Below are 22,272 nucleotides of genomic sequence, written 5' to 3' on the forward strand. Positions count from 1 at the left end.
GTGATAGAAAATGACAGAGAAGAAACCTGATATTTAGGTGGTCAGGAAAGGCTTTCTGTGCAGATGAAAATGGGATTAAGACTCATGTGCTATAAAGGAGTTAACAACTCCAGTTAAGGGAATCACTAGAGGAAAGGGGGGAAAACTCAAAGCAGAGGGAGGTAGATGTGAAGTAACAAGCTTGGTGTGTCTAACAATGAGAAAGTAAGCTAGTGTTGTTACTGCTGTCATGTGTCAAGTTAGTCATCAGCTTCCTAAAAGTCAACTCAAGAAGGGAGTTTGGGTTATATTGTTCTCCTCTCCAAATATAAGGGGATTATCTTTCAAGGATGGTTATATTTTTTAAAAATGTATTTCCTTGCCTACTAGAATGTATGGCTTCCATCTTTTTCTGGCCTTTGAAATTGGTACCCTCTCTAGAGGTAATTCTCCCCAGAACTCATGATCAGTGAAGTGAGTGAATCCAAAGCCATAGGCATTGTGATCCAACTCTTTGACACTTGAATGGTCGATGTTGAAGGTAGAAAATATTCCATGACTTTTGATCAATTTTTTTTTTTTTTTTTGGAGATAGAGTTTTACTCTTGTTGCCAGGCTGGAGTGCAGTGGCGTGATCTCGGCTCGCTTCAATCTCCACCTCCCAGATTCAAGGGATTCCCCTGCTTCAGCCTCCCAAGTAGCGTGCCACCATGCCTGGCTAATTTTTTGTATTTAGTAGAGACGGGCTTTCACCATGTTGGTCAGGATGGTCTTGATCTGACCTCGTGATTAGCCCGCCTCGGCCTCCCAAAGTGCTGGAATTATAGGCGTGAACCACCACACCTGGCCTTGATCTATTAATATGTCCTAGGAGCTACAGAATTATATTCATGAACTTTGAATGACTTCAGTCAAGTCACTTTTCTTCTCTAAGTCTCATTTCTCATCTGTATAATGTGAGTGAGAGGTGCGGGATATTGACTAGGTGGCTACCTGTGATCTCTACATTGGGTAGAGGGCTGTGTTCACTAGAGTTCCAGATTTTCTGTGATTCTAAGAAGCCTTTGGAATCCTGGAGTGAGTATTCCCAGGGAACTCTGATGTACTGAAAAGCTCTCCTACATCGTTGATGTCAGCTGTGCCTGAGGCTTTTTAATGGGTCAACAGACTCCAAAGGTGAGTTGGAGACAAACCTGGCAATTATAGATTAAAGGGCAATTATAACAGGGCTCATAATTGTTCTCTTACAATCCTGCCTTCATAGTTGGTTAATAACCAAATTCTCTCTTTCCAGGGAACTCCACCCTCACCTTTTCCCACTGGGGTAGGTGAGGCTGGATCAGAACAGGGTAATTGAGTTCTCCCTGCGGAGTTTGGGGTCATGTGAGCACAGCTCCTTGATCTCATCTCAGATGGCTCCAGGGAAGTACTCAAAATCTCTCCTTTGGGAGGTAGGAGAGAATGACTCAGGAAAAGGGAAGTCAAAAGGAAGTTTATGAAGTGTGAGAATGGGATTGTTAAATAAATCCAAGTCTGGATACTCCTGGAGGCAGGTGGTATGGGGTACAATACTGGGCTGGAACCCAGAAGACCCTATGTATGTGTCGGCCATAACTTGCCAGGAGACTCGGGAAGTACCTTCACCACTGGGATTCAGTTGCTTCATCTTTGAAAAGAGGGGGTTGGCTTAACTGATCTGTAAGTATCTTCTAGATAGGATATGAGGTTGGTGCAAAATTAAATTGTGGTTTTTGCCATTGAAAGTAAAGTAATAGCAAAATCCACAATTACTTTTGAACCAACCTCATATTTTTAGGATTCTAGATGCCTGTGACTGAGTGGACTACTTCTGAGTCTCGGTTTTTACTTCTGTAAAGATACAATAACAAGAGTAACTTCATCATAGAATTATTGTGAGAATTAAATGAGCTTAACATGGCATTTCTACTTTATTCATTCAGTGCTCTCATTTAATGATTGCTCATTAGACTTCTACTTTAAACCAGACTCTATGCTAGGAGAGGATGGATAATTCATACAGTTGAACTAGGTATCTTAGATGAACCTTCACAGAGGTGAAGATACCTTCACAGAGCTAGGAGTCTTGTGGGGCACACAGTGAATGTTTAAAAATGGAAGCTATTTTTATGAGGCATTTCTGTTATTGAACAGTCAGATCAAATACCACTGTCTAAATAATGGCAAATGGCAGGGGAAAATATTCCAAGGCATGGTGACATTCTCAAGAGAAGCTATCCTCTGTCCCTGGTCTAAATTAAAGATGACACGTTCAAATGTCTTCAGAGCAAAGCAGATAATATAAGTTAATATAGTGGGTTGGATGTCAGAAAATCTAAAAGAGGGGATTAAGACGAACTAGAGTTTGCATGCATTCTCTAAAGCGGAAAGCTGCTAGTCAACTCTCCTGCCTACTGCTGTCACGTGAGAATGTGAGTCTAAAGTTGCCAGAACTCACTATTTTCCAGCAGAAGCCAGGAATCCAGATTTTCACATAAAAAGCATCCAGATTTCAAGTGATAGCCACTTATTCAAATATTTAAAAACATTATGTAGCCACTGGTTTGCTATCTCTAAGTTAAAGCCAATATTTCAGATAAGCAAGAGTATTGTAATTGTGTTCATTTTCAAAAAGGAAGGTGAGGAGAAAGTAAAGGGGATGATTATTGGCTATCATCTACGTGCCCCAGGCATCTTACAGATAACATATATCATTTCATCTGTTGCTCACAACAATTCTGAGAAGCACCTGTGTTTAGTTCTGATATTTTTCCCTGATGCAATTCACATATGGAAAATGTGTTTTGAGAAACACTGGTATGGACAGATATGAGTGGCAGCATAAGGAAGATTGAATATAGGGGCAAGATAAGAGGCAGGACAGCCTGGTGAGGAAGTCATAGTGGAAATACACAAGGTGCCCCTAGTGGGGAGAAAAACAAGGACAGATTTGAGACAAAATGAAGAAGTAATTAATCTATATTTTTCAAAGTTCATCAATAATGTCTGAGAGGGGAATTTTACCTCCCTTCCACCTCCCCATGTCAGATGGAGGAGGAAGGGACTTTACAACTGTACCCCTTTTCTTATTTTCTCTCTTCACCCTCAGGCTATTTAATGGCTGTGTTCAGACCAAGGTCAGCCATCCCTCCAAGTGGACAACAGAAACTAAACCCTAGTCCTATAGCCTGGATCTCCTAGTCTACACCTCGATGCCACAAAGAATAATTTCTCAGAGCAATGAACTTCTATATTAAAGATTACTCTGGTCAGGCATGGTGGCTAATGCCTGTAATCTCACTACTTTGGGAGGTCAAGGTGGGTGGATCACTTGAGTCCAGGAGTTTGGGACCAACCTGGGCAGCATGACAAAAGCCCATCTCTACAAAAAAATACAAAAGCTAGCCAAGAGTGGTGATGCATGCTTGTAGTCCCAGCTACTTAGGAGGATAAGGTGGAAGGATTGATCGAGCCCGGGAGATAGAGGCTGCAGCGAGGTGTGATTGGGCCCCTGCACTCCAGCCTGGGCAACGGAGTGAGACCCTGTCTCAAAAAAAAAAAAAAAAAAAAAAAAGGAAAGAAAGAAAAAGAAAAAGACTACTCAGCCATTCTTCCTGATCCCCTGATCCACGGGCTTCTTGCCTCTGGCTGTCATTACACTGGCAATGAGCAATAAAGAAGTGTAGATTAAATGGTCAGTAGATGTAAATTCAATTCTTAGCTCCACACTTATAAGAAGTTTGACCTTCAACTATCAACTTCACAAGACTTATCCTCAACTCCCTCATCTGTAGATGTAGATAATATTGTCCTCCTACTTGGAAGGACTAATTTGTAGATAAAATAAGATAATGGATTTGAAGGTCCTTCAATCCATACTTCATAGAGCAGCCAGGGTGATAAAACTTTTACTCTTTACCGTGACTTAAACCACTCTATAATTTCACCCCTCCTATAGTCCCTTCTTTTTAAATTCCACACTCAGAATTTAAACTCCAGCCCCACTGTCCTTTTATTCCTTAAGGCCACTGTGTGTGCTGTTTCCTCTACCTGAACCGCTTTCGATCTCACCCGCCCCTCAATCTTCACTTCATTTCACTACTTCCTGTTCGCACTTCAGGTATTTATTGAGTGCTTACTATGTGCCTGGCAATGTACTAGGCACTGGGGATAGGGTGATTAAAAAAAGATAAACATAACAACACTTCAGAGAAGCTAATATTTTAGTGAGAAAGGCAAATGCTACATCCCTGCCTTCACCAACCAAAATATATTGAGAATTGTAATAAGTGCTACCAAACTAGGAATAGTATAGAATGCTAAAAGTTCATATAGTCAATGAGAGGGCCAAATCTAATCTAAGGATTCAGATAAGTGACATTTAAACTGAGACCTGAGTGTACAGACCCAAGTGGGAAAGAAAATCTGTAGCATCAATACTAGAGAGAAGAAGGAGGTAAGTGCAATTGTTCAAACCTTGTATGATGTGTCAAAAAGTTTTCATTTGGAAGTTAGAAGTTATGAAAGTTCTTAAAAGGTTTAAATTAGAAGAATCATAGTTATAAATAAGATAACTATTCATCAAATATTTATTGAGTGTCCATGGTATACCAGCTACTGTGCTAGATATGATCAAACGTATATTTTAACAGGTAACTCTGGCTTTAGAGTTGAGAATTGAAAGGGAGGGAAAAGTGGCTAATGTGAGGACTGTTTAAAAGACGATCGCAGAAGATGTTGAGTGGCTTAGATTAGGCAATGGAAATAAAAAGGAGCCAATTTAAGAGATAATGGGGATCAAAGCAAAATAGCCTGGTTATAAATTGAACATGAAGGTGAACAAGAGAAAAGAGTTAAAGATAACTGCTTTAAGAAACTTAGTTTATAAAGGCACCAGCTATACAGAGTAAATGAGCAATTGGAAAGGAGCAAACTTGTAGGGAGATGATAGCAAATCCAGTTTTGAATGTGTTGAGTTTGAATTGCTTGTGAGATATCAAATTACAGATGCTTATCGTCAGTTGAATATAATTAGGGGGTTCCGAAGAATGAGGTGGAGACCCAAATGTAAAAGCAATGACTACACTGATTGTTATGATTGGACTAGATGTGGTAACCCAGAGAGAGATTAAATTGAGAAAAGAATACACAGGACCAAGACATAAGGAGCTTCGAGATAAAGAACAGATAAATGGACCCTGTAAGAGAGGCTAAGTTGGTGTTAGAGAGTTAGATACCAAACCAGGAAGGTATAGTACTGAAGAAACCAAGGATAGCAAATGTTTCAGACCCTGTAGAATGCATAGAGATATGAAGTAAGTTTATGACCCAAAAATGTCATTGGATTTAATGACAGAGTTCACAAATGTTCATGGAGAAAAATGTTTTAGTAACTTGGTGGTAGCAGAAGACAGAGGGGAGTAAGCTGAGGAATGAAAAGATGAAGTGAACCATTGTAGGCTATACTTTCAAAGGTGCGTTTATAAAGAAAAGGAAAGAGATCATTTTGATGCTGGAAGATGCAATGTTTTGTTTGTGTCTTTGTTCTAAGAAGAAAAATTTATAAGCACATAAATGATGTAAATAATCTACTAGAGAAGGAGAGATATAAAATATAGGATATAAGGAGAGAGATTATATGTAGATTCCTAATAATTTAGGAAGGCATAAGAAATACTGCAATGAAAAGATTAACTTTAGAAAGAAAGGAGGACATCTCCTATATTATATCAGGAGGAAATGGGGAGAGTGTGCATGAAAGATGTTAAATTGTTTGGAGAAAAATTACACTACTCCATTATTGTTCTTAATGAATAAAGGGAAAATAGGGTATTATGGGTTTAAGAATGATGAAGGCTGAGTGTGGTGGCTCACACTTGTAATTCCCAGCACTTTGGGAGGCCAAGGCAGGCAGATTACTTGAGCTCAGGAGTTCGAGACCAGTCTGGGCAACATGATGAATCCCTGTCTCTACCAGAAAAAACACAAAATGAGCTGGGCATGGTGGCATGCACCTATAGTCCCAGCTACTCAGAAGGCTGAGGCAGAAAGATTGCTTGAGCCAGGGAGGCAGAGGTTACGGTAAGCCGAGATCACACCAGTGCACTCCAGCCTGGGTGACAGAGCGAGACCTCCATCTCAAAGAATGATGAAGAAGAATGTAAGTTGACAGGAGAAACCTAGTAAAATTGAATGGAAGCACGAAGAGCCCAGTTAACATTGATGACTGATGATACATTGATGACAATATTCAAAACTGTGTTTTTCTGTAGCTGCGTGACTGTACCATCACAGAAGATGGAGAGTTGCATGCATCCAGTGCAGGTGTTTGACTAAGTAGGGAAATTAAAAGACCGAAAGCCAAGGGAGATCGAGAGGCTGATACAAGCAGTGATTGAAATATGAACCATGGACTCTACCATAGACAGAAAAGTTGGAACTGATAGATGGAGAAAAAGGAATGCTACCAAGCAACAGAAAGTCCTAATGAGTTAAAAGGCATGGCTGGAGTGGGAGATCTATAAACTGACAGTATAAAAGATCATAGTCAAAGAGTGGGATGTTAGAACTGATGGTTTTTTATGGAACAATATCATGTGAGAACAAAGTCTACAGTGTGGCCCAGGAGTGGGTGGCTGAGGCAGAATGGAGAAATGGTCACTGGAGATGAGCAGATCAAGGAAGTGAGAGACTGGATTGTTGGACAGAAAATCCACAAAAACCCTGACCTTACCTATTGTGATGGCAAGAACCCAGACGAAGAGAAAGCTCCAAACCAGGAACTTAAAATACTTAAAGAACCAGTTTCAGTTGAGGCAAGAGGATGAAGGTTGGATTCAGCTTGACTTCCCCTTTTGGGGAATAACAATGTCACAGACACAAGGTAGGATAGATCTGGGCAAACTCTCTGGATGAAAGGTAGGTACCAACCTAGCATAATTCTTGCCTGGCCTGGAAGGAGATTCTGGTGAGTGAAGAGAGAAATACAGATTTTCTTCTCTTGGCATCTCTAATGGGAAGCTGCTACTAAGGACAAGAATGGCAACAGATGGTGACAGGGAGAGAGAAAGACCAGCTTGGGAGTGATCTTCAGGTGAGGGGTTGATAGTCTTGTGTATGAGAGGTTGATCCATATAATTAGTTACTGGAACCAGACTCTCAAACAATTTCGCACTTTCTCTGAGTAGCCTTTATTATCCCCAATGGACTGAATTTGAAATCTCTCTGCCGTGCCCCTACAGCATCTGAGTTATCTCAGCACCCACCATGCTATCCCAGCAATTTCTTCCTAAATTGTACCACTCTCCTTGTTGACTACAAGTTCCATGAGGGCAGGAATTATGCCTGTCCTGTTACCATTTCACGCCCAGGACATAGACCATAGTAAGAGCTCCCCACACATTCATGAAATGAATGAGTGTGCTTTGTGAGCTGTAAAGAACTTTGTGATATAGAAGGCAGGCTGGGTGGCATGGGGGAATGAACAGGATTAAGACTCTCCCAGTACCTTTTCCCTTTGGAAGCCTTTGACTTTAGAAACCTTTCACCCAGAAAGCAGCTGGAGTGATAGAAATATTTTCTGAGCCCCTAATATCAGTTCCAGATGTTTGCAATCATGTGGGTTTGTACCTCACCCTGTAAAACATATTTCCCTCACTCCCACCCCCCAATTCTAGCTGAGGGAGTAAAGCCTAGTTTCCAGTGACATCACCTCTCTCAGGCTGACCCGGGGTAAGCAGAGAGCGGGCGGGTGAGGTCCCCTCTAGTTTCTCAGATGAACAGCATGGTTCAGCCATGGCCCACACTGCATGAGGAACTAAGAGTAAATTCCACAAGATTTCATAAATACCTACAATGTAAGTACTCCATCACAGCCACTGCTGCCACCATCCTCTCAGCTACTGGAGAAAAGAGACCTTGCTGTCCTTCACCTTGAGTTATTCCTCATACAAATTCACCTCCATAACTGCTCCCTTTTACTTGAGAAAATTTTCAGTCTAAGATCTGAGATGGGATGGTGTGTGTGTTGGGACGAGGAGTGTCTTTTCAGTTGTAGATTATCATTAATGATAACAGGGACAGAGAAAGAACAGGGGAACTGAGAGTGGGTACAGATGGCCTCTGGACATTCTCCTTTACCTGGATGTAAGTCTAAATGAGCAGCTCATATCAGAGACAGCTTAGAGAGACAAAGACAAGCAAAGGTCAGTTGAGACATGGGCACAGAGTGACATGGAAAAGAAGAGAGAGAGAGAGAGAGAGCGAGAGCCACCAAGGGAAGCCGACACACACAAAGGTAGAAAAAGAAGAAAAGAAGGAAGGAGACAGGAAAGGAAATAATCAGGAAAGGATATAGGAAGAAAGAAACAGAGACAAGAGTTGAGAGTTGGCAGGAAGCAAGTGTGGTACTGATCAGCTGGGGAGAGGCCCATTAGGCTCCCAGATGCCAGCGCAGAAAGGGGCACTGACCAGCTCCAGATGGTGCTGCCTTGTATGAGGAGGTGCCGGGGCTAGTGGATAGGGCCTGCTGCCTCTGTGAGCACCAACAGAGCCAGCTGGCCTTCCAGTCCTGAACTAGACAAGCTGAAGCTGAGAATCCCATGAAGAAAAACAGAAGTTTCTGATTTTTTTAAAGTTAAAAAAAAAAAAATCCAGCAGGAGAGCAGAAGATGACCAAAGAAAATGCATGGGAGTGTGGTGAGAATATCACTAGACAGAGAAACAGGAGATTATGATGCTAGGTGTGACCTATCCCTTCTTGTCCTCACTCTTCTGATCCTTACACTGAGGGTGGCGGGTTCAATGCTTAAGGTTCTTCTACTCGGAACTTTAGGGATTCACAGAAGCTAGTTTATCAGACAAAGAAGTGGGAAGCCTGATGGGCTACAATCCCCTTTACAAGATCACAGCTCACTAGTTGCTCACTAGTTGCTGTCAGTGGCTAGATACTCCATTTTGTCAAGCCACACAAGTGTCCTAAATCCCTTTATTTCCATCTGCCTCTAGGTCTATTCTCAACAAGAGCAAACCACACTGGAGGCAATATGAACTAGCGAAAAATCTTTGAATGTAGTGGATGAGGGTGTGGGAGTAGATAGGAAAGAAACCAGAGCTCTAGTTCTAGCTCTGGCTGTACCAGTAACTCACCATGTGTGTAAGCTCTGGACAAGTCTGTCTCCTCTGAGCCTTTTTCTTCGTAGGTCAAACAGGAGATTTGGATTTATTAAATCTGCTTGTGCCTCGGCCCAGCTTCTTACTCCCACATCTACCCTGCCCAAGAGGCTGAAACCCATGCCAATTGTTCTGATGAGGCCATGAGGGAGAACCAGACGTCTGTTTTTAATATTGATGACAGATTAGCGTGCGGGGAATTCAGCCACCCCCCACAACAAGCCCCATTTCTGCTCAAAACAACTGGAACAGGAGACTACTTATGCTTGGCTTTCCTAACAGTGTCCCGTAACTGACCGAGTGATGGCTTCTCTGAAGGAGACAAAGAGGGCGCCAAACCTAGAGGTGGGGGCAGGGGTAGGAGACAGGGAGGGAGAGTGAGCATTTCAAAAGTTAGTTCAGAATGGTGTGAAACAGATGGCAGCCATAAAGTGTGTATGTGTGTGTTTGTGTTCATGTGTGCACATGGGAGAAAGACACAGAGAGAGATCTGTGTAAGCACCTATGTCTGTGCACATGCACGCATGAGCTCGTGAATAAATAAATAATTCCAGCACCGGACTTGGCTGCCAGCAAAAATTCAGAGAGATCAAAGGATAAAGCCCACATTTCCCTATTCTGGCCTCACCTGACCAAATGTGTGAGTAATCCTAACTCTCTATCCAAAACAAGTCTTAAACCTTATTTTGTTTTCTTCCTAACATTTATTTCTCCCTTTAATTTTTTTTTTTTAATTCATGGAAATAGGAAACAACAAGAAAGTATTAGTACCTACTGTGTCTTAAGACCTGTGCTGGAATTAACCCTTAAAAATAGCTTGTGAAAAAGGTGTTGTTTTTCCTATTCCACAGAAAAGGAAACTGAACCCTAGAAAAGATGTTGACTACCCCTAGATCTCTCTCACTGAGAAGTGGTAAAAAATGAAACCAGAAGCCAGGTTTTCCCAAGTCCATATTCTTTCATTAGGCTTATATCCTCAAAGATAAAACTCAACTGAGTGAACTGGGAAATTTCAATTTAAGCCAAGTTCATTTTCCAGAGGGTTTAGACATGATAAAGGTGACACAGAAGCAAACAGATGAGGTGAATCTTTCAGATGTACCCTCCCAATCATCTACAGCATCAATTGGTCACGACACATTTTTAGAAGGCTTACCATGTACTCAGCTAGGTTGTAAGACTACAGAAGACCCCATAAAACTACACATTGCTAAAGGAGTTAATGCAGAGTCAAAAAGTTAAGACATGAATATGTCTATCCATATGCAATTCAGTTCAGTGAACTGAACATCCATGTATGACGGGCACTGTGGGGAAACCCCAACATATAAGGATACAAGATTCATCATCTTGTATCTTTAAAAACAACTGCCCACCCACAAATTCAGGAATTGAATAATGTGGAGAATGAAAGTCAAGTCCTAAAACAAAAGTTTAAAAAACCCTGTAAAGATAGAAGCATGTATGTCATTGTCTTCAATCTTCTGAACGGCTACAGGAAGAAGGGCCTAGATCTGTGTAAAGTGATCTTAGGCCAGATAACCAAAAATAAACAAATTTTACCTCAATTTTAAAAAGTAACTCTTGGATTAGAGCACTGTTTCCTGGAAAATTAAGAAGAATCTTGGATTTCTATTTCTGGATTAAATGGAATAACAAGGACTGGATTTATTTGCCCTACTGCCCACAACATTAAGAAATTAACACACACACACACACACACACACACACACACACACACACGTGTGCCGAAGTAGGCGGGTCACGAGGTCAGGAGATTGAGACTATCCTGGCTAACATGGTGAAACCCCATCTCTATTTAAAATACAAAAAATTAGCCAGGCATGGTGGCACGCACCTGTAGTCCCAGCTACTTGGGAGGCTGAGGCAGGAGAATCACTTGAACCTGGGAGGTGGAGGTTGCAGTGAGCCGAGACAGCACCACTGCATGCCAGCCTGGGTGACAGAGCGAGACTCCATCTCAAACAAACAAACAAAAAAACATAAAACAAGCTTGTCAACAACTGGAAATTAGGCAACAAAGTACAGAGCTCCTGAAAGATGGAAAACAAATTATTTGAGCCCTAAAATTTCTCCTTGCCTTTAGAGAGTTTTCAAGCCACTGTTCAGGGAGAAGAAATGCCTAACAGATTCCCTGAATTGCCCAGACAGAGTTCTGAGACCAGGGAAACCAAAGTGATTACAGTTCATAAGATAGAGTAATGGAGAGGAGAGAGCTGCATAGAGGAAAAATTGAAGCAATCTGTGGAGGAGTTCCTGTCAATATTCATCAGACTACTGATTGATGCATGTATATGAGAAATCTCCCAAAACAAGGGGATTAGTGAGAACAATGCCTGAGGCTCATACAAGGTCCAGTAATAGTGCCTGTCTCTACCAGCCATACTGTAAAACCTCAAAATTTATGGGCAACTTGGTAGAGCACATAGAAGGGTCCTCCCTTAGTAGTAGACAATAATTAGCCCTAGACTAAACACTGCTTCATTTCCATCTAACAAATCTTAAAAGCAAGATCTAAAGGAATCAAATTGTTTCTCTGTACAAAAGAGTTTGAACAAAATATTTTGAACAAAAGAGTTCAAAAATATTTTTAGTAATACAAAATATCCAGCTTCAAACAAGGCAAGAATCGCAATGTCTGGCATCTAATACAAAATTACCTGGCATGCAAAGAGGCAGGAAAATGCAACCCATAATGAGAAGAAAAAACATCAATCAATTTAAACTGACCGAGAACTGATCCAGTTGTCAGGATTAGCAAACAAGAACATTAAAAGTTACTGTAACTATATCCCATATGTAAAAAAATTTAAGAAATAGAATATACTAACAAGACTCAAATTGGACTTCCAAAGGTGAAAATTACAATGTCCGAGATGAAAAATAATGCTGGATGGGATGAACAATAAATTGCACTTCACAGAAGACATTGAAGACATGCACTAGAAACTATCCAAAATGGAATACAGAGATAACAAATAATTTTTGAAAATGAAAAAAGCATCACTGAGATGAGTAACAACTTAAAGTGACTGAATATACATGTTGTTGGAGGAAAAGAAAAATGGAGGGAGATTTTTTTAAATTGACAAAATAATGGCCAAAAATTTTCCAAATTTAATGAAACCATAAACCCACAGATCCAAGAAGCTCAACAAACCCCAAACACAAGAAATAAATGGCTAAGAGAAAAGCTTAGAATCAGTCAGAAAAAAGGATCTCTCTCTCTCTGTCTCTGTCTCTCTCTCTCTCTATATATATATAAATATATATGAACAAAGATAGGAATGATGGCAGATGTATATTTTGAAACAATGCAAACAAGAAGAGCAAAGTGTAACATATTTAATTACTAGGATAAAAATCTGTCAATTTAAAATTTCATGCCCAGCAATAATATCTTACAAAAACAAAATCAGAAAGCATTCATCACTAACTGACAAAATATAAGAAATAGTAAAAGACACCCTTTAGGCTGAAAGAAAATGACACTAGATGAAAACATGAATGATAAAGAAACGAAGAGTACCAAAGTTAGTATCTATATGGGTAAATATATAAAATCATTTATGTTATTACTTGAATAGCTAAAAAATAATTAAGAAAAAATAATAAAGATAAATTGTGGAATTTTTAACATATATGTGAATAACACATATGACAAAAACTGCGTAAGGCTTGGAAGAGAGGAAGAACAGTATACTATTATAAGATTCCTATGCTATGCTTGAAATAGTATTATATCACTTGAAGGTAACTGTGATATGTTAGATATTCATGCTGTAAACCCTGAAGCAAACACTAAATGTTTTTTAAAAAGAGTTATTGCTAATAAAGTCAACAAAGGAGATATAATGGAATCATAAAAACTATCCAAAAGAAGACAGAAAAAGAAGAGAAATAAAAGATGGGATAATCATTTAAAAAAAGAAAGATGATAACCTTAAACCCAAATATACAAATATCACAGTATTAAGCAGGTCATGGACTCTAAAATAAATAAGTTAACAAAGAAACAAACAAATATCACATTAAATATAAATGGTCTAAACACCCCAACTTTATGGTCTAAACACCCCAAAGTTAATAATGCCAGCTTGGATTTAAAAAATAAGACCCAACTATATACTATCTTTCAGAAACATACTTTTAATATAAAGCAATGATAGTATAAAAGTAAAGTGATGGCTGGGGATGGTGGCTCACACCTGTAATCCCAGCACTTTGTGAGGCTGAGGCGGGTGGATCACCAGAGGTCCGGAGTTTGAGATCAGCCTAGCCAACATAGCGAAACCCCATCTCTACTAAAAATATAAAAATTATCTGGGTGTGGTGGCGGGTGCCTGTAATCTCAGCTACTCGGGAGGCTGAGGCAGGAGAATTGCTTGAACCCAGGAGGCAGAGGTTGTGTTGGGCGAGATTGTGCCATTGTGCTACAGCCTAGGCGACAAAAGTGAAATTCTGTCTCAAAAAAAAAAAATAAGTAAAGTAATAGGAAATGATAGACTTTAACACTAATCAAAAGAAAGCTGGAGTACTTAGACAAAGTAGATTTCAGAACCAAGAATGTAACGGAAATACTCAAGGTCATTTCACAATATAAAGGGATCCATTCATCAAGAGAATATGAAAATTCTAAATGTTTACAAACTTAAATAACAATAACTTCAAAATATACAAAGTAAAACCTGATAAAGCTGCAGAAGAAATAAGTCCATAATCAGAGGTTTTAATACCCCTCCCTCAAATATTGATACAAGAAGAAGACAGAAAATCAGAAAGGCTCCAGAAGACTTGAATAACATAATTAACCAATTTTATCTAACAGGCATTTATAGAATACTCTACCCATAAATAAGTGGATACACATTATTTTAAAGTGAACACTGAATACAGCAATAGACCATCTAGACCAAAAACTAGTCTCAATAAATTTAAAATGTTTAAAGTCATAAAAACATATTTTCTGACTATAGCCGAATCAAATTAAAAATCAACAACGGAAATTTCTGAAAAACTCCAAATATTTGAAAACTAAGTGGCATGCCTCTAATATTCTGAAAAACTCCAAATATTTGAAAACTAAGTGGCATGCCTCTAAATAACTCATGCGTCAAAGAAGAAAACAAAAGTGAAACTGGAAATACTTTGAACTGCATGAAAATGAAAACACAACATAACACAATCTTTGAGACACTACTAAAGCAGTAGTTAGAGGGAATGCCTACATTACGAGAAAGGTCTCAAATCAATAGCCTCAGCTACCATCTCAAAAATTAAAATGTGGAGAAAACCAAACTCAAAGTAAGCCAAACAAAGAAAATTATAATAAAGATTAGAGGATAAATCAATGAAATAGGAAACAATAGCAAAAACAGATAAAACCAAAAGTTGATTCTTTGAAAATTAGCTGGGTGTGGTGGCAGGTGCCTGTAATCTCAGCTACTCGGGAGGCTGAGGCAGGAGAATTGCTTGAACCCAGGAGGCAGAGGTTGTGTTGGCCAAGATTGTGCCATTGCACTACAGCCTAGGCAACAAAAGTGAAATTCAAATATTGAATGATTATGTTATTCCATGTGATAGCTATCTAGCCAAAATGATCTAGAAAAAAAAGAGAGGAGGCACACATTACCAATATCAAGATGAGACTAATATCACTATAATCTCAACAGATTTCAAAAGAATAATGACAGAATGTCATAAACAACTTTTGCCAATAAATTTGATAATTTACATGGAATGAACAAGTTCCTTAAAACACACAAGCTGCCAAAGATCACTCAAGAAGAAACAGATAATCTAAATAAATCTATATCTATTAAATAACTGAATTAGTAGTTAAAAACCTTCTTTCAAGAAAAGGTCTAAGCCCAGATGCCTTCACTGGTGAATTCTAAAAAATGATTAAGAAAAAAATACTATCAATTTTAACCACTGTGATTCTCTGAGAAGACAGATACATTTCAGAAAACTGAAAAGGAGAAAATATTTTATAATTCATTTTGTGAGACCAGAATGATCCTAATTAATACAAATAGATAAAAAAAAACCTACACATTCCTGGAATAAATCTCACATAGTAGATTGTTTTATAATATGAAAACCTATCAATGTGACTTATCATATTAACAAATTTTGAGAGATAAACTATATGATCATTTTAATAGACACAGAAAATTCAACATTTGTTTCTAATGGAAACAAAACAGAGCCTTTGCATCAGACTAGAAATAGAAGATACCTTCTTTGAGCTAACTATCCTAAATATATATGCACCCAATATAGGAGCACCCAGATTCATAAAGCAAGTCCTTCGAGACCTACAAAGAGACTTAGACTCCCACACAATAACAATGGGAGACTTTAACACCCCACTGTCAACATTAGATAGATCAACGAGACAGAAAGTTAATGAGGATATCCAGGAATTGGACTCAGCTCTACACCAAGTGGACCTAATAGACATCTACAGAACTCTCCACCCCAAATCAACAGAATATATATTCTTCTCAGCACCACATCACACCTATTCCAACATTGACCACATAGTTGGAAGTAAAGCACTCCTCAGCAAATGTAAAAGAACAGAAATTATAACAAACTGTCTCTCAGACCACAGTGCAATCAAACTAGAACTCAGGATTAAGAAACTCACTCAAAACCGCTCAACTACCTGGAAACTGAGCAACCTGCTCCTGAATGACTACTGGGTACATAACGAAATGAAGGCAGAAATAAAGACGTTCTTTGAAACCAATGAGAACAAAGACACAACATACCGAATCTCTGGGACACATTTAAAGCAGTGTGTAGAGGGAAATTTATAGCACTAAATGCCCACAAGAGAAAGCAAGAAAGATCTAAAACTGACATCCTAACATAATACTTAAAAGAACTAGAGAAGCAAGAGCAAACACACAAAAGCTAGCAGAAGGCAAGAAATAACTAAGATGAGAGCAGAACTGAAGGAGACAGAGACCAAAAAAAGCCCTTCAAAAAATCAATGAATTCAGGAGCTGGTTTTTTGAAAAGATCAGCAAAATTTATAGATCACTAGCAAGACTCATGAAGAATAAAAGAGAGAAGAATCAAATAGACACAATAAAAAATGATAAATGGGATATCACCACCGATCCCATAAAAATACGAACTACCATTAGAGAATACTATAAACACCTCTACGCAAATAAACTAGAAAATCTAGAAGAAATGGATAAATTCCTCAACACATACACCCTCCCAAGATTAAACAAGGAAGAGGTTAGATCCCTGAATAGACCAATAACAGGTTCTGAAATTGAGGCAATAATTAATAGCCTACTAACCAAAATAAGTCCAGGACCAGATGGATTCACAGCTGAATTCTACCAGAGGTACAAAGAGGAGCTGGTACCATTCCATCTGAAACTATTCAAATCAATAGAAAAAGAGGGAATCCTCCCTAATTCATTTTATGAGGCCAACATCATCCTGATACCAAAGCCTGGGAGAGACACAACAAAAAAAGAGAATTTTAGACTAATATCCCTGATGAACATCGATGCAAAAATCCTCAATAAAATACTGGCAAACCAAATCCAGCAGCACATCAAAAAGCTTATCCACCATGATCAAGTGGGCTTCATCCCTGGCATGCAAGGCTGGTTCAACATACACAAATCAATAAATGTAATCCAGCATATCAACAGAATCAATGACAAAAACCACATGATTATCTCAATAGATGCAGAAAAGGCCTTTGACAAAATTCGACAGCCCTTCATGCTAAAAACTCTCAATAAACTAGGTATTGATGGGATATATCTCAAAATAATAAGAGCTATTTATGACAAACCCACAACCAATATCATACTGAATGGGCAAAAACTGGAAGCATTCTCTTTGAAAACTGGCACAAGACAGGGATGCCCTCTCTCACCACTCCTATTCAACATAGTGCTGGAAGTTCTGGCCAGGGCAATCAGAGAGGAGAAAGAAATAAAGGGTATTCAATTAGGAAAAGAGGAAGTCAAATTGTCCCTGTTTGCAGATGACATGATTGTATATTTAGAAAACCCCATAGTCTCAGCCCAAAATCTCCTCAAGCTGATAAGCAACTTCAGCAAAGTCTCAGGATACAAAATCAATGTGCAAAAATCACAAGCATTCCTATACACCAATAACAGACAAACAGAGAGTGAAATCATGAGTGAACTCCCATTCACAATTGCTTCAAAGAGAATAAAATACCTAGGAATCCAACTTACAAGGGATGTGAAGGACCTCTTCATGGAGAACTAGAAACTACTGCTCAACAAAATAAAAGAGGACACAAATGGAAGAATATTCAATGCTCATGGATAGGAAGAATCAATATTGTGAAAATTGCCATACTGCCCAAGATAATTTATAGATTCAATGCCATCCCCAGCAAGCTACCAATGACTTTCTTCACAGAATTGGAAAAAACTACTTTAAAGTTCATATGGAACCAAAAAAAAGCCCGCATTGCCAAGACAATCCTAAGTGAAATGAACAGAGCTGGAGGCATCACACTACCTGACTTCAAACTATACTACAAGGCTACAGTAACCAAAACAGCATGGTACTGGTACCAAAACAGAGTTATAGACCAATGGAACACAATAGAGCCCCCAGAAATAATACCACACATCTATAACCATCTGATCTTTGACAAACCTGACAAAAACAAGAAATGGGGAAAGGATTCCCTATTAAATAAATGGTGCTGGGAAAACTGGCTAGCCATATGTAGAAAGCTGAAACTGGATCCCTTCCTTACATCTTACACAAAAATTAATTCAAGATGGATTAAAGACTTAAATGTTAGACCTAAAACCATAAAAACCCTAGAAATAACCTAGGCAATACCATTCAGGCCATAGGCATGGGCAAGGACTTCATGACTAAAGCACCAAAAGCAATGGCAACAAAAGCCAAAATTGACAAATGGGATCTAATTAAACTAAAGAGCTTCTGCACAGCAAAAGAAACTACCATCAGAGTGAACAGGCAACCTACAGAATGGGAGAAAATTTTTGCCATCTATTCATGTGACACTGGGCTAATATCCAGAATCTACAAAGAACTTAAACAAATTAATAAGAAAAAAATCAAACAAACACATCAAAAAGTGGGCAAAGGATATGAACAGACACTTCTCAAAAGAAGACATTTATGCAGCCAACAGACACATGCAAAAATGCTCATCATCACTGGCCATCAGAGAAATGCAAATCAAAACCACAGTGAGATACCATCTCACACCAGTTAGAATGGCTATCATTAAAAAGTCAGAAAACAACAGGTGCTGGAGAGGATGTGGAGAAACAGGAACACTTTTACACTGTTGGTGGGACTGTAAACTAGTTGAACCATTGTGGAAGACAGTGTGGCGATTCCTCAAGGATCTAGAACTAGAAATACCATTTGACCCAGCCATCCCATTACTGGGCATATACCCAAAGGATTATAAATCATGCTGCTATAAAGACACATGCACACATATGTTTATAGCGGCACTATTCACAATAGCAAAGATTTGGAACCAACCCAAATGTCTATCAATGATAGACTGGATTAAGAAAGTGTGGCACATATACACCATGGAATACCATGCAGCCATAAAAAAGGATGAGTTCATGTCCTTTGTAGGGACATGGATGAAGCTGGAAACCATCATTCTCAGCAAACTATCACAAGGACAGAAAACCAAACACCGCATGTTCTCCCTCACAGATGGGAATTGAACAATGATAACACTTGGACACAGGGTGGGGAACGCCACACACTGAGGCCTGTCGTGGGGTGGGGGGAGGGAGGACGGATAGCATTAGGAGATATACCTGATGTAAATAATGAGTTAATGGGGGCAGCACACCAACATGGCACATGTATACATATGTAACAAACCTGCACATTGTGCACATGTACCCTAGAACTTAAAGTATAATAAAAAAAATAAAAAAAAAGATACCTTCTTCAATGTAATCAAACATTACAATAAAAAACAACAACAACATATAATTAGCATCATACTTAATGGTGAAAGACTAAATGCCTGAGATTAGAAAAACAGGCAAATATGTCTGCTCTTACCACTTCTGTTCAATATAGTACTAAAATTCCTAGCTAGAACAATTAGACAAGTAATACATAAATAAATGTCATCAAAATTGGAAAGGAAGAAATATAATTGTCTCTGTATGCAGATGACATGATCATGCATACAGAAAACTTTAGGAAGAACTGACCTTTCTAACAGTGGAGGCATGTAATCAGTGCATGTTGAAGTGTTAAAGAGAAAGCAAGACTAGGTGATCTCCTAAGATCCTTCCAATGCTGAAATTTTTCTGCTGATATAGGAGAGTTACTCCAAGGCAAAGAATGGAGTATGCCAAATAAACAGTAGAGAGAATGAGTGAGTGCACTATGTTGAGAGGGAGAAGACTTTCTGCTGAAAGGGTCAAGCACCCTAGTGGAAGAAGCAACACTTGAGTTTTGATGTAGACTCTAAATGGTCTATAAGAACAAGCACTGTGCTGGGCATAAGACAGACCTGGTTACAAAGCCTGGCTCTGTCGTAAGTGTTTATGGGACTTCAGGAAAGTCACATATGTCCTTGGGATTTACTTAGTTTATCTGTAGAACAAAGTTCATTATCATTCTTAAGTTACATCGTTTTTTTATCTGTTTGTTTTAATTCTGAGAAGAACAGCATGCTATGGAGATATGATAGAGATGTGAAGCGTTATTGTTAAAATGTAAACCCACTATTGGAGGACTTTCATTTCCCTTGGTTATCTGTGGTTTACAAACTTCTGCTATTATAAAACAGCACTCCAGAAGGACAAAGACACACACACACACACACACACACACACAATACACACCCACCCATTCACAGACAGTGGTAAATCTCACCCACATAAAAATAACCTATATGCAGATAAATACAAACACACAGACACTTCAGTTTGCCTACGCATATTCAGATACACAGTCTTGTGCAAACACATATGCACTCCATACAGAGTCAAAAGTCAGAATTAACGAAGTTTGAAAGATGAGGCAAAATCAGCTGCCCAGTTACTGTTCCATGACCTGTCCCTCTGTGAAAGTGATGTCCACTCCAGTCTGTTCTGTCTCTTTCAGTCAATAATGTGGAAAAAGCCACATCAATCTCAGGAAACCTATTAGCAGCCAACTTGACTTCTCATGTTGTCCATAATCTGGGCCTTTCTTTTTCTGACTTTGTTTACATTCACAGCCTCATTTTATCACTTTCTTCCCAATTTCAGAGGAAGCAAAGCAAAAATAGCCCAGGAGGAATGGTAGAGGTGTAGGAGAGAGACAGGTAGAAGAGAGGAAGACAGAAAAAGAAAAGGGAACAATAAAGGTCCTTTCATTCGTTTATTATTCATTCAGTCAACTCATATTTGAATGCCAGACTTTGATAGGTGTTGGAAATTTAACTATGACTAACACAGAGAAGGCATCTTTCCTCTTGGAGTTTATACTTTAATCGGTCAAATAATTATACTTCTTTAATTCTTTAGATAGCCAAGTCTTGGTTCAGGATTAAAATTATAAATTTGAGGAGATACCACAAGCTGAATAACCCTGGATTAGTCTCAACGTTCTAATCTGTGAAATGGGCACAATAATCACTAACTCTCCTAAAATTGTGAGGATTAAGATGCTGAACAAAAAATTTAGCTCAGTGCCTGGCACACAAAAAAACAAATAGATGTCTAATTGATGTTTTCTAGCTGGAAAATAATTGCTGAATGGAAGTCTCAACAGAGAACAGAAAATGTAAGCCCTAGTACAGATCACAGGTGAACACTTTGCTTCTTGGCAGTGTCAAAATTTAGAAGAACTCAGAAATAATGTTCTGAGTGATAATCAAAGGTATCTCTCTTAAAAGCCAACATTCTCAAATGCTCCTGCATGCTGGAATCACTTCCAATTATCTCTTTCCCAGCACTAATTAATGAAGACTCCGAGTGTATCTCACTAGAAAGCCAATTGTGTGAATTTCCTTACCTCAGTTCCAGAGATAACATATTTACAGATGAAGCCCTTCAAGCATGAGTCCTTCAGGCCTTCCCAGATACAGAAAGGTCAAATTGTCTTCAGAATCAACTGGTTCTTTGACATAATATTTTGAAGGTCCAACTTCAGAGAATCAGCAACTTGCTATCTTTCCTTGCTCAAATTCATACAAAACAGCACACAAGGATGGACAGCGAAAAATCACTGAACAATGAAATCTTCCAATGCCTTCCCAAGACAGATGAGACCAAGTCTCCAAAGACAGTAGAAAATCCCAGTTTCCCTCTTCTGTCATACTATCCCAAGAAAATGGGAACTCATGTACCTACCTGTGTACAGGTCAGTGTCTGTGTATTCATCCACTTTCTTATGCTGCAGAATATAGTCAGAGACCTTGGTCCCAATAGCTGGCTGAACATCCACCCACTCCAAGGAGACCACAGTACTGGAGGGCTCTACTGTTGGGGACAGCCGCAACCTACAGGGAATAAAAAGGAAGATTCGTGTTTGGCAGCCAGCACCAGCTGGGGCCCAAAAGTCAGGATGTGTCAAGATGAAGCATAGGTTTCAGTCCGAATTTAAATCTTGATTCCACCCATGATCACCAACTTGCATGACCGTAGGCAAGTTATTTCCCCTCTCATGGACTCTGTTTCTCATCCATAAAATACGGAGACAAGGAGCCACCTTTCAAGATCAAAGTAGAATTTCATAAATTAATCCATGCACACAATATGTGCTCAATGGCAGTTTATCAGTTTTCCATATATTTATACTATATTCTCAATGATGCTTCACTTTCAATTAAATTGGCAGTGCCTTCAAACAAGGGAACTTTCCATTTTTCTGCCATTTTCTTTAATACCCACAATGTATTAGCTAACTTTTTAATATCCTTGAGTAAATACACTATTGAAAGGAACAAAGATCCTGGAGTAAATCTTTTGGCAAAGCAAGAAAAAAAAATAGAACGATTAAAGGTTAGAACTAGAATGGTCCTTAGAGATGATGAAGTTTAATTCCCTC

The 22,272-nt window shown here is 38.9% G+C and overlaps 1 protein-coding gene across 5 annotated transcripts in view; it reads right to left on the bottom strand.

The window, feature by feature from the left end:
• The window catches only part of ASTN2 (astrotactin 2), a 1,014,740-nt gene that overhangs the window by 177,074 nt on the left and 815,394 nt on the right, over positions 1 to 22,272 (bottom strand). For all 5 annotated transcript variants that reach the window (XM_030817705.1, XM_030817704.1, XM_030817702.1 and 2 more), the window contains one exon: positions 21,576 to 21,724. In XM_030817705.1, the coding sequence (XP_030673565.1) occupies positions 21,576 to 21,724 (149 nt within the window). The remainder of the gene's footprint in view (positions 1 to 21,575; positions 21,725 to 22,272) is intronic.

This window comes from Nomascus leucogenys, chromosome 8 (assembly GCF_006542625.1).
Source record: "Nomascus leucogenys isolate Asia chromosome 8, Asia_NLE_v1, whole genome shotgun sequence".
NCBI classification, from domain to species: Eukaryota; Metazoa; Chordata; class Mammalia; order Primates; family Hylobatidae; genus Nomascus; species Nomascus leucogenys.